The sequence below is a fragment of the Chrysoperla carnea genome, chromosome 5 (assembly GCF_905475395.1).
Source record: "Chrysoperla carnea chromosome 5, inChrCarn1.1, whole genome shotgun sequence".
Lineage (NCBI taxonomy): Eukaryota > Metazoa > Arthropoda > Insecta > Neuroptera > Chrysopidae > Chrysoperla > Chrysoperla carnea.
The window spans coordinates 12,326,293-12,339,389 of record NC_058341.1 but is presented as its reverse complement, the minus strand read 5'-3'; the positions used below and the strand labels follow the sequence as shown (position 1 = coordinate 12,339,389).

At 29.5% G+C, this 13,097-nt stretch overlaps 1 protein-coding gene across 1 annotated transcript; it reads left to right on the top strand.

Annotated features, from left to right (window-relative positions):
• Positions 1-708: 708 nt before the first annotated feature.
• Positions 709-1,619, top strand: LOC123300962. The gene is made up of 2 exons (XM_044883653.1): positions 709-884; positions 1,398-1,619. The coding sequence occupies exons 1-2, from the start codon at positions 725-727 to the stop codon at positions 1,595-1,597; spliced, it is 360 nt and encodes a 119-aa protein (XP_044739588.1). The 5' UTR covers positions 709-724; the 3' UTR covers positions 1,598-1,619.
• Positions 1,620-13,097: the final 11,478 nt, after the last annotated feature.

Below are 13,097 nucleotides of genomic sequence, written 5' to 3'. Positions count from 1 at the left end.
TTAGTTAGTGGTTGATATATGGAGGCTGTGCAAAATTCACTTGACATAAATTTAAAATTTTAATTTAAGCAGTAATAATTTTATGTAAATAAATTACAATGCGTTGTCAAGCGAAAAACTAATTTACTAGAATTTGACAACTATCAGGTTGAAAATTTAAGGAGACCATTAACAAACATATAGATTGCTAATTGTTCATGAAATCGAATTATACAATTTTAAGTTCTGGGCAATACGGAAATTTAGTTATCGGGCAATTGAATTGTTCATTGTAAAATATGTTTTCAACATATCTTTAGTTTAAGTCTTCATGCTAAAATTAGTCCCTGACATATTATTTTAATTAAACATACAACTTGTATAAAGAATGATCAGACCCTCTATATTTAAGAGTTTAGGCTTATAAATCATCCAGAAGGTATTCTGTATTGACAAGTTTTTATATTGGTGTCAATGGAAAAGATTCACGGTGAGTTATTCAAGGCAGCAATTTAAATCAATTTCTTCTGAAATGGCTGTAGTGCATTTGAGCGAAAATTTCTTTTTATAATCGAGGATTAATAGTAAAATCATAAAAACAGATAAACATTGTAAGCGACTAAGCGTCAATGGGCTACTTTAAATTTTTGACAAAATGAACACTGAAATAAATCACTTTCTATATAAAGCCAAAAATTATTGCCTTACAGTAAAATTTGGAGTCAATACATTGCAATTATCAACAATGATTCGCGTATACTTAACTGTTAGTATTGTAATATTTATTCTCGGAATATCAGTCCAAGAAATAAACGCAGATGAGTTTGATAGAAATATCCCAGAACAGTGTAGGAATTTGTATACAAATTGGGAAGATAGTTCATATTACGATTGCTTAGAAAAGTGTAAGTTTTAAAAACATATTTGTCCCTAAATTTAATATTTTTCGTTCAAAATTTAAAATTGATATTAAAGTTGAAATTTATTATTTAGAAAAGTGCAGTAAATTGTGTTGAATAGAGCTTTTGCTCATACGGTCGTCAAGCTCAACGTACGGCAAAGTTTTGTTTTAATTTAGTTAGGAATTGCTTGCGATAAAATAGACGTTCGTGTCACTTAAATGTCGCCTTGCTTTTTCATTCAGCAAAATCATAGTGGTCAAATTTTCGTGGTCTATTGTTTAGCTATACCTTCCAAATGAATCCCACTATACTTCTTCAGGGCTTACCATGATGATCAAACTTTTCCTCGAAAACTGCTAATTTTGTGATTGGAACAACATGCAGTTCCAAGGCAGCTTTATAATGATACGAATATAGCATAACCTCGAGGAAAAATAAATGAACAAACTCCACGAAACTTACCTCCCATTTACGAAAGGTAACATTATCCGTGATTATGTTGTTTTATTGTTTCAGATTGTCCATTACGGGAAAATGAAGGAGTTGTTGACAAGTATTATTGTCAAGAAGAGTGTGATCTATCTGGAAAAAGAATTATGAAAGGTTGTTTCCTCAGTTTAGAAAGGGGAATACCAGGATGTGGCTGCATAGAAAATTACTGTCGAAGTTTCGATGATGTTAACTCAAAATGTGTACCAGTAAAACAGGACGCCTGACTTTTTATTTCGAATGCGATTTAGTGAAAAATTTTAAATTATTTTGTGACATGTAAATACTTTTCTGCATTTTAATTATTTGAATAAATTTTGAATTAAGAAAGAAACAGTTAGTTTATTTTATATCGAACTCTTGAAATTTCAAAAATGGCTTTATTCAGTCGATATGAGGTGTTTGTCTCAAGCGTCCATTTTTTGCGTTAATAATAACGCAGTTAATAATGGGCGGCACTCACAAAACTCAAGATAGAAATCACGTTTTTAGAAGTTTTATATTTAAAACAAATCTCATCAATCCAAATAATTAATAATATTCGAGTTATATAAAAATGCAATCCCAAGAAATTAGTATGGAAATTATGATTTCAAAATAATATATATAATTCAAATAAATATTATCCCCAAAAGGCATTATACCAATTTATTAAAGAAAATAAAATATATCCTTGTATTGAAAATAAATTAACACGTTTAATTACTCGTGAGATATTTTACCAATTACCTCATTCGAGCATTTATATTTATAGCTATTGGGTGTCTCCTATATAAGCACTTTGATTACATTTTCAAAGCCTATAATCAAAACGCAAAAATATATATTACAGCATTCAACAGCATCGTATTCGCATTTCAAAATAGGCTCAAATCCAAGTTTTTATCAAAATAAGAGTAAAAAGTATTTTTCAAATTCTTACAACTTTTTTAAGGCGTACGTTAAATTTCGAAAAAACAAAAAATACTTTTTGTTTTCGATAATCATGAAAACAGTTAACACATTCATTTGATAAGGGCAACCAAAATATAAAGAGTCAAATTTCCAAGATTCTTATTTCACCTGTAAGAGACTGATAGCTCAGAAACATTTAATCACACTTTAATTATCGGCATCTTTCGTTGCTGTTTGCTATTTCAAAATTATCTTATATTCTAGTTTTAAACAAAATAGAATACTCGAAATATTTTTCGAAGAGAAGCCTTTGGAAAATTTCGAAAAACGGTTATTTTGAACCAATTTTTATATAAATATAAAACCAAAGCCCAATTCTATTTGTAGTATATACCAATCTACGTACATTAGTCTAAAAACCATACACTAGCGAAAATGATGAACTAAAAATCATCCTGTAAATGACTTAACTATATTTTTTATTCATACAAAGGTAGGAAATATTATGACTAAAAACACAAACCATTATCCGTATACCCACATTTTGTTCCAAGTTCTGGGGAATATGAATTTGTCATTTTACATTTTAAGTAAAGCTTTATTATACAATAAGGGAGAGTCTATTACCAAAACGGAAATTTGAATTCTCCGAGTCTTATAATTTCTATAGTTTGTCTTCTTTTTTAAAATTTGTTGAGCCGTTTTCTTATGGTAATAAAAAAAAGTGAATAAAACACATCATTTATCTCTGGAGATAATGATCGTTCTAGCATAAGCTGCAGTACATGTTCGAAAAATAATCTACGAAGGCAAGCAGGACCATTTTTCAATGTTTTTTCCCCCTCTGGGAAGTTAGTCGTGTGGGCTACAGGGGTCGCACTCTTACGACTTCAGTACCATACCGTCTATGTACTGCCAATTTTTAGCATTAAAATTTAATCTGTCGAAAAACGAGTGATCCTTGTATCCCGGGTACAACACATTACCCTACCTACTGTGTATGTGCTAGAACTAATTACATGAACTAATCTCATTTGACCTCTTTTTAGATACTGCCGTATGACTCGTATTATATGGTATAACGTACGATATAAGAACACAACGTTCTTAACCTCTCAAGAGGATTACTATCCATAGTAACAAACATATATCGGTTGCTATCCACATTCTATTTCATAGCCTGGACCAAAAAATCAGTGACATTATTTAAAAAAAATGAAATAACGACGATGAATAAATTTTCATATTTTGATTTCAAATTGTTAAAATAACCAATTTAGATATTCTGATTGTATTAAGATCCATTTCAAAAAATGAGCTTCATCGATTTTAAGCGAGAAAAAGTTAAACAATGAAATTTCTACTTTTGAAGGAAGAAAGAACGATTGTTATCGTGGGATACCCGGTAAGAGCTATGCTCATATCGTATTTTCATACATTATAAATGTAGCATTTACTAGTTTACTCCAATTTGCTTTGATTTTTTTGCTGGTTTGAATGATTGATTATGCACATGCTCAATTTTGTAAGATCATTTTGTGCTTTTTTCTGTCTGGTACGCTACCTTGCAGGTTTAGTGTATTTAGTTTCTTTTAATTGTTTTTTTCTCTCTCTTGATACTTTTTGCATTGCTGTGCGTTGATAATTTTAGGTGTAATTTTTTCTTGCACAATACTGTATGCATATCTGTGCTTTGATAATTCTAAAAATTTAATGTTTTAATTTAAGAAGACATATACTTATTTTTAACTCACTGAGATAACTCACAATTCGTTTTTTTGAACGAAAAAACATAAATTCAAAAAAAAAAAAAAAAAACATACAATAAACCCACATATTCATTAATCACGTTTACGACCATAACAAATAACTAATTGGTGTGATTCAAATGACATAAATTACCTTATCAGACAATTTCCAGTTATAATTTTACAATCATAGTATGTTTTCCAGGGAACATTAATTTGACTGGTATGGCTATAAAAAAAATTCATAATTTATGATCAAAATATCAAAATTATCTAAAGGTAATTTGATAGCCCGAGTCACTCGAAAGAGAAAGATACCCTCTACGTCCAAATCTTCATTTTGAAGCAATGTTCAGGTATTAAGAATGTGGGAATAAAAAAAATCGCATATATACCTCAACTCTAAACACATCACAGCTTTTTTTTTGTCGTGTTAAAACACTGTTATACGGTCGCACGTAAATGTTACATTGCGTACGGAGCTTCTCTTGATTAATGAACAGTTATACTTTGTGAAAAATTTTGCATTTAAAATATAAAAGATAAAATAATTTATCATCAATTTTTGCACCATAAATTTTCAAAAACCAAGTAGTAAATAAAATATGGTAATATTTATAAAATAATATTATTTTATAGTAGGTAGGTAGCAGTTATGCCATTTTGTTTGTTTGTTCGCTTGTTTTTTTATGGTGAATATGAAATGAGATAAAATATTATAAAAGCAGTAAAGTATAAAGGTAGAAAAACAGCAAGAAATTAGTAATAAAAAACAATGTTTGTTATTATATTTTAAACGTATATTATAGAAGAGAGAAAACAAACAAGCCGTGTGAATATGGATTTTATTGATCAGATCATTGATTTTCTGATAAATCTACTCATACAGCAATAAATGAACTGATTACAAGAAAGTGTGTTCTCAAAATCATAGCAAAATCATTTTCAAATTAATTTAGTGTTGTATATATGACCGTTGAAGTTGGAAATACAGTTAAAATACTATTTAAAAAAATGGTAGCAAGTAAATATTTTCGTGGTTCAAGAAAACAAATACTTACTTGCTATACTTAAAGTTTTAACTAACTCAATAAATTTTTTCATGATTTAAGTATTGAGATCGTTGATTCAAACATATTTACTTCAAGTTCATTCGAAAATAATTATTATACCATGTATATGAAATATACTAAGGTATATTAAGTTTAGTCCTAAGTTTGTAACGCTTAAAAATATTGATGCTAGGAACAAAACTTTGGTATAGGTGTTCATAAAATCACCTAATTAGTCCATTTCCGATTGTCTGTTGTCTGTCGTCTGTCATCACGATTACTCAAAAACGAAAAGAGATATCAAGCTGAAACTTTTATAACGTGCTGAGGACGTAAAAAGTGAGGTCGAGTTCGTAAATGAGCAACATAGGTCAATTGGGTCTTGGGTCCGTGGGACCCATCTTGTAAACCGTTAGAGATAAACATAAAGCAAATAAACAACATTTTTTCGTTAACATTACTGTTTACCCATAATTTTGTGTTTATCCAAATATCCAATCATTTTGGATAAGATTTATAGAAAAATTCTATACCTTAAAAACTATACCTTAATTCTAGTAAACCAATATTTCTATAATTTCGCTCATTATAAGAATTTACATTACCATTATGTGTATTACTAAAATTTACACACAAATTCCAAATTGGTTTTTCGAGTAAACACTTTAAAAGTGTAAGAATATTACAGAATTTTCGTCTTCTGTTTTCAGGTATAAATTAAAAACATTCTTTCAGGAAGTTAACAAGAGAGATGTTTATAATATTACATAAAATATGACGATATGTTACCTGTTTTGTAACTGTCCAACGATTTATTTATCATTTGATAAACATTGTAAAGTTAACGAATGTAAAACTGTACAATTATTAAAGAGACAATTATTAATACTTCAGAGTATTCTGTATACAGAGTGATATTTGAATGAACGTTAAAAACTCGATTACTAATCGAGTAAAATAAAAATAACAATTCCTTTTCAAATTAAAAAATATAGGTTTAAAAAGTATGGAAGAAGGAACGCTTTTGACTACAATTATTTTTAATCCTAAAGCTTCTAAATAGAATTAAGACTTTGACCGTTCTATTTATGTCATATTTGTTACATCTTTCGAGAATTGGAGTTTTAAACCCTTCGAGTAGCGCGAGTTAAGCTGTGGTTATTCTTTTGCTAGTATCCTCTATGTATTCAATCTCACAAAATGATATGATATTAAAAAAAACAAGATTGCGGTTATATATAACGAAACTCCGTTTAGAACGAAATTCCTCCGTATAAAAACAAACGTTAACGCTTAATAAATACATATCGGTAATCTGTTATTTGATTGCTCATCTAAATAAAGTAATTAACTAATTAGTTATTATAATTGAATAACTAATTAACGTTTAAAATTGATGTTCGTTTGACGGCTAACAGAATAGTACGCATATAATTATAGTACACGAATTTTGCCATTTTTTCACTATTTACATCCAAAACTAGTTATGTATATGTATCCAAGAAATTAAAGTAAAGAAAGTGCATAGTGGTTTCCATTGGATATGGTACATACACACAAAGCATATTCACAATGTTACGTGACAATCTCTGCCAGTTTACTCACCATGGTAAGCCGCGTTAAGGAACTTCGTTCCAAAAATGTATGCTATATTTGTGTATGTTATCTTGTACTCAAACTTGATGTTTGAGTACTTTTTACGAAAATCTCTGAATAATTAATCAATATATTGATTAAGAAGGCAATGAGTAGATACATCGAAATTTGAACTCTATATTTTTAAACAAACATGTATTCTTTCTAAGTTTATTTTGCAATTATTATGCATTAACGTTTCAAACAATAAGGATTTTATTATACTAGCAATGTATATGTTCTTATTATCATGTTAATTCTATAATGTATAGAAAATTAATGCATACAAATTTATCTTTAGTATACAATTTAACAGAATTTCCTTCTGTTAATCCATCTCTGATAACACCTGCTATATCGTATCTATGTACTTATTTTATTCATACAATAATACCTTATTCGAATCTACTTTCCTTAGATTATAAAAAAAAGTTGTTTAGTTTGATACTGCTATTTTCAATTGAATTTTATTACTATAATAATTATTTTCATTGCAATGCATAAAAAATTATGTTTTTACAAACTGAAAACATCATTCGTATAAATTCTAATAATTCTAGAAAATTGATCATTTATAATTATTGAACTTTAAACTTTTTAGTATTACTAGTTGATCATTATAAATGGTGGGTCTTCAATGTGATGTCTGTATGTGTTGTACGTATGTGTGTATGTTAGTATGTTCGTTCGGATTCTTTCGCCTCGATTATCTCGCGAACAAGTTATGACATTAGCACGTCACTGAGCTTACTTGCGCGTAAGCGTGTATTTAGGAACTGAAAGAGTTTTCAGTAGAATTAGTTGAGCCATTTTTTTATGGTTATTAAAAAATCTGAATAAACAGAATCTCAAAAGTGGATAGAACACATCATTTATCTACGGAGATAATGATTGTTCCAGCTAAAGCTGCAGGACATGTTCGAAGAATAATCTATGAAGGCTAACAAAACCTTTTAATGTTTTTTCCCCCTCTGGGAAGTTAGTAGTGTGGACTTCAGGGGTCGCACTCACCGACTGTGTACTGCCAATTTCTATTAAATCACCTTGGTGAAGCCAATTCATATTTCTACTAATACCTAATTTCAAGCAATCCCAACAATGTACGCCAGCTTTGGCGTAAGTGAGATAAAATTTCTTATCTAATATTTTACAAATTCTCGGTATGCTACCAAAGAATAAATAATATAATAGTGTTTGTCGAAATTGCGTACCATAAATTGATTTTACCTATATCACTATAAACATATATAGCTAAATATTTTTATATACACCCCCGAACAAAGAAATATTTGACTGAAAATCTATGTGACATACACAACAACTTAGTCTTAGTATGTGGGAGTGACACAGCATCAGTGGTGGCATGGTGGTAATGTTGTGCTGGTGACAATCAAAATGGAAAAAAAAAACGAACCTTTATTTATTACATTTCACACTGACTCACTTGACTTCATTCAGTGAATTGTCTACCGTATGATTTTATTTAAACCCTAAATTTAGTAGATTTATAAAGTTAATACAGTTGAATTTCGATTATTTAAACTTCAATAACGGAAAATCTCTATAAATTAATTTTATTTTTTTATTCCCAACCCCTCGGACCTTTTTTATTAAATATACAAGATCTCTATAACTTAACAATTCGAATAATTTAGGCATTGGACCTCAGTAACTTCATGTAATGTTTTATCGACCTACCTAACTTAAAGCATCCATATTTTTATGCATAATTTAACCTAATCTTTGTTTGTATAATACAACACAATATAATAAATAAACAAAAAACATTAATATACCTCACTAATTAAAAATGTGAACCATTAAAAACTCCCTTACTCAAACCCTTGGTAAGTTTAAAACTCGAAAACTCAAATTATTTAACATATATCCCTTGGTTTTTAATCTATCGAGATTCAACTGTATACCCAAATTGGATTAAATTTGTGTGTGCTACAATAAAACAAAAAATATTTTGGATTTTAACTATGCTAAAGAATTCAGAATTAGTTTTTGAAACTCTTTAAATTTCGATCATTTTTGTTTTAGCAATTTGTACATAAGAACTCTTTTGGCACTTTTAGTACTTGAAACCTTAAAAAAAAAATATAATTCAAAGTTAAAAAGATTGCCTTGTTTTATCAAAATTGAACTAATTTTCCGTGTATTAAAGAAAAACCATTATCTCCAGTTTTACATATTTTCGCGGTTTCAAGTCCACAATATCCGAATCGAACGAACCTTTTCAATGTGATTTCTGTGTGTGTGTGTACGTATGTGGGTATGTTCGTATGTTCGTTCCAATTCTTTCGCCTCGATTATCCCGCGAACCAATTATAACATTAGCACGTGACTGGGATTATTCGACGCATAATCGCGTATTTAAGAACTGAAAGAGTTTTCAGCAGAAATAGTTGAGCCGTTTTTTAATGGTAATAAAAAAACTGGAAGAAACTGATAAAACAGAATCTGAAAAATGGATAAAACACATCATTTATCTATGGAGATAATGATCGTTCCAGCATAAGCTGCAGTACATGTTCGAAGAATAATCTATGAAGGCTAACAAGACTTTTTTTTTAAATGTTTTTTCCCCTTCTGAGAAGTTAGACGTGTAGACTACAGGGGTTGCACTCACACGACTTCAGTACCACACCGACTATGTACTGTCAATTTATTTTTTAAGAATTTAGATCGCTTATTACTTTCCGATTAATGATTTTCCATATATTCGCAAACAACCTGTATACCATTACACAAATACACTTATAGAGCATACCACACCTAGAAAGATATTATCTGTGTGTAATAGAACGAACATTCTTGTTCTCTAAAAAAGTTAGAGAGGTACTTTGACATATAATAAATGTTTTAGATGTGCATGAAATTGTTTTTTCTTTTTTTTTTTTTTTTGTTATGTGTGCCGGGTGCCTTCTCATATTCGTTTTGTTGTATCCTTTGTTTACCAGAGCGATCTTTTGTTTTAGTTGAAAATCTCTATATAACAGTGAAAATGCTCAGTGTGATTTTTTTTTTTGTATTAAAAAACACAATGAACTTTAATTAATTTTTTTCTTTTTTTTTGCTCTGAATTATTTATTTTAATTATGTAAGATATTTTCTATTCTTAATGTATAAAAGAAGAGAATACATACTTTTGTGATATTTCCATGTATGGTGTTTGAAAATATTGAAGTAAATATTTGTTTGGAATTCCGTAAGAAAGATACAATTATGAAAATTAAGAATTTGGAATGAACCTTTTTTAAAAGGTTTATGTAAGAAGTAATTTTTTTTGGTCTGACTTTCAAAAACGTATTTCTTACATTCTGGCAAAGTAACCAGTATGCGAAGATGTTTCGTCTTTCCTCGCTTCGTTTTTGTATCCATGCGAGCTTCTTTTCCCCATTCTCGTAATTACTTGTTTAGGTCAGTAACTACTGTCAGTAAAAACCACCTCAATTGTAGTGCAATTCTAGCGCTAATCTAAGTCAAATAGACCAATTGAGCAAAAATCAAATTTATAATATATTTTTTTGTGGGCATTTCCAACGGTGGTTGTGGTAGACTTGGTAGAGTGTTGGCATTCTAATCCATATGTTTAGGGTTCAAAGCTCATGCAAGTCGGTCACTTTCAATTGTTCAATCAATACACAATATATGATCTGGAAGAGGTTATCTGAGGAACGCATTACTATGGGCACTGATGGCACAGTTCCGATTCGTCTCGATGGTAGTACAAGTACGCTAAGAATAACCCGCATCAGAGCATTCTGTGGCCAGATTGAACAGCTGAATTGAAGAACAATTGACGAAAGCCGTTTAAGCGACTGTCTGATGTTGATAACCTCACCATCACATACAGTTTTTTTGATAAGAAGTAATTTTTTTTTGTCTGACTTTCAAAAACGTCGGTATTTCTTACATTCTGGCGAAGTAACAAAAAAGTCAGATGAGGAACCAGTATGCGAAGGTGTTTCTTGTAATGTTTCGTCTTTCCTCGCTTCGTTTTTGTATCCTTGAATACTGTTTCCTATTATTTTATCTTCAATAATTTAAAAAGTCTCTGCACCTATCTATTACATCACAAACAAAGAATCGCAGTCATTTAATGATGATAATTTTATTCCGTGAAAATTCCACTTGAAAATTTTAATTAATGTAAATTTTAGATAAATAATGTTTTGGTTTGATGTATAGGTAAGTATGGCATCATCGTTTTTACATACATTTCTCAGAAAACCATTAAGTATTTGGATACGAAATAATATCAAGAGCCGCTTAATTTGCAAAAACCTTTCAATAAGAACAAATATAAATAGAAAATTTTATTTCATCGTTTTAAAATTATATGAGAATTAAGTGTAGTAACTTATCTAAAGCGTGGGGATAAACAGTTGCACAAACTAATTTTGTTTTACAAACTCAGGATAGGTACTCCCTGTCTCCACGATTTTCCAAGTGCTTGCGGCAAATAAAATTTTCATACTAATGGGAAATCAACTGCAATAAATCATTGGCATCTGTTGCACTTACCTAGATCACTTAAACTTCGCGTTAATGCTTTATTTTTTGAATTGTACTCTTGTTATGCCATGTATATATGAAATAAATCGACATAGACTAAGTTTAGCCCACAAGTTTATAACGCTTATTGATGCTACGAGAAAAATTTTGATATAGGTGTTCCTTAAATCTATTTCCGATTGTCCGTTTGAATGTTTGCCTGTCTGACAACACGATAACGAAAAAACGAAAAAAAATATCAAGCTAAAATTTTTACAGCGAGCTCAGGACGTAAGTAGAGAGGTCGAGTCTCACTTTTCAAGTGGGTCCTAGATCCGTAGGAAAAAAAATGTTCATTTCAAAAAAATTGACAACTTTTGGTTAAAACAGTTTTTCGTAAACATCACTTTTTACCCGTGAGGGCACAAATTATATAGTATGTAATATGAGAATACCAGTCATATGTCTGGTTATCTAATAGCGGCTAACTCTCTTTACTTACATGACATGAAAAAACAAACGATTTCATAAGAGGACAACCATATGTGCGAAATACTTTGTGTCTTTTCTAAATCTATTAAAATATGGTAGTTCAGCTGCACTTGTGCATTTAAAGTACAGTCGCCACTGTACTTGATTGAATAAGTTTTCCATGCAATTTACATTTCCTACGTTTAGTTTTAAACAGAGGTACCTGGATTATTGATATATTTTCATTGTAAAAGGGTTTTATACTTTGTCATAACAATTGATTTATTTTCATTCATAAATTTAAACTCATTATATTATGAGTTATATTTTGTTGTATGGGATAAAAGTTTCGAAAATAATTTAAAATTAAGTATAGAACTTTATATTAATTATGAAGTTAAAAATATAGGTCATCGAATAACAACTATAGGGTGAACGTATAAATTACCAATGATTCTACATTAAAAAATCATGGACCTTTGTTGTGTTGTAAGTTAACACGAGAGTATATCTAGATGGTTCCAAGAAAGATATCTTATTTGGTCTAATCAGTCATATCTGAAGAACATGATAGGACAAGTGAAATTTACAATATTTAAAAAACTCCCGACAAATGCGATTTATTCCTTGTAAATCGAATTTTGGAAACTTAACTATAAAATGTTCTCAATCAAGTCGGTTCGACCATTTAGGGGCTTCGATGACACTGAGAAACACACAGATGCACAGATAAACACTTTAAACTTATAACACTCCTTTTTAAATCAATATCAAAGTGCAGGTCAAGAACATCAGATGAGATGAAAAGGATACTTAGAGACCTATAATTTTTTTGGGACTAATTTTAGGAAATATTTTAATTGAAATTGAAATATTTGAGTTGACTTTATTCTTTTGAATTATTGTTTTAATTTCCGTAATAATTATTTATCTGTTAAAGTTATATCCATGCCAAACTGAATCGATAAACGCATATTCGCATATTTATTTGTACGACCCTATAAATTATGATTATAAATTAAACTCACCAATATATTCACAATATTTATAATTTATTAACAATCAAGTGGTTGTAAATGACATTTCAATTTTAAAATAATTCAAGTAATTATTATTATCGTTTTATTAGCACATTTATTGATTATTTTCTATAGAAAAATAAGTGCATAAGTTTTCAATAGAAAAATTATATTTATTCAAATGTATTAGTGATAGTTTTTATCGATTACCATGTTTTGTCGAAATTTCATTGTAAAATTTTCAATTGATCTCCTACCTATATTGGAACAAATAGAAATAAACGAACAAATTACACAGAAAACGGGACTCGGGACGGAGACCTCTAGATGTCCGGTTTTGGGCGAAACATAAATATAATTAAAATAAACAACATTCACCAAAAAATTGTACCATAACATAATAGT

What these genes read in the sequence shown, in the direction of transcription:
- LOC123300962 (XM_044883653.1), top strand. Translation starts at nt 725, where the DNA reads ATGATTCGCGTATACTTAACTGTTAGTATTGTAATATTTATTCTCGGA. An exon ending in TTACGATTGCTTAGAAAAGT is followed by an intron (nt 885 to 1,397) that starts GTAAGTTTTAAA and finishes TTATTGTTTCAG; the next exon opens with ATTGTCCATTACGGGAAAAT.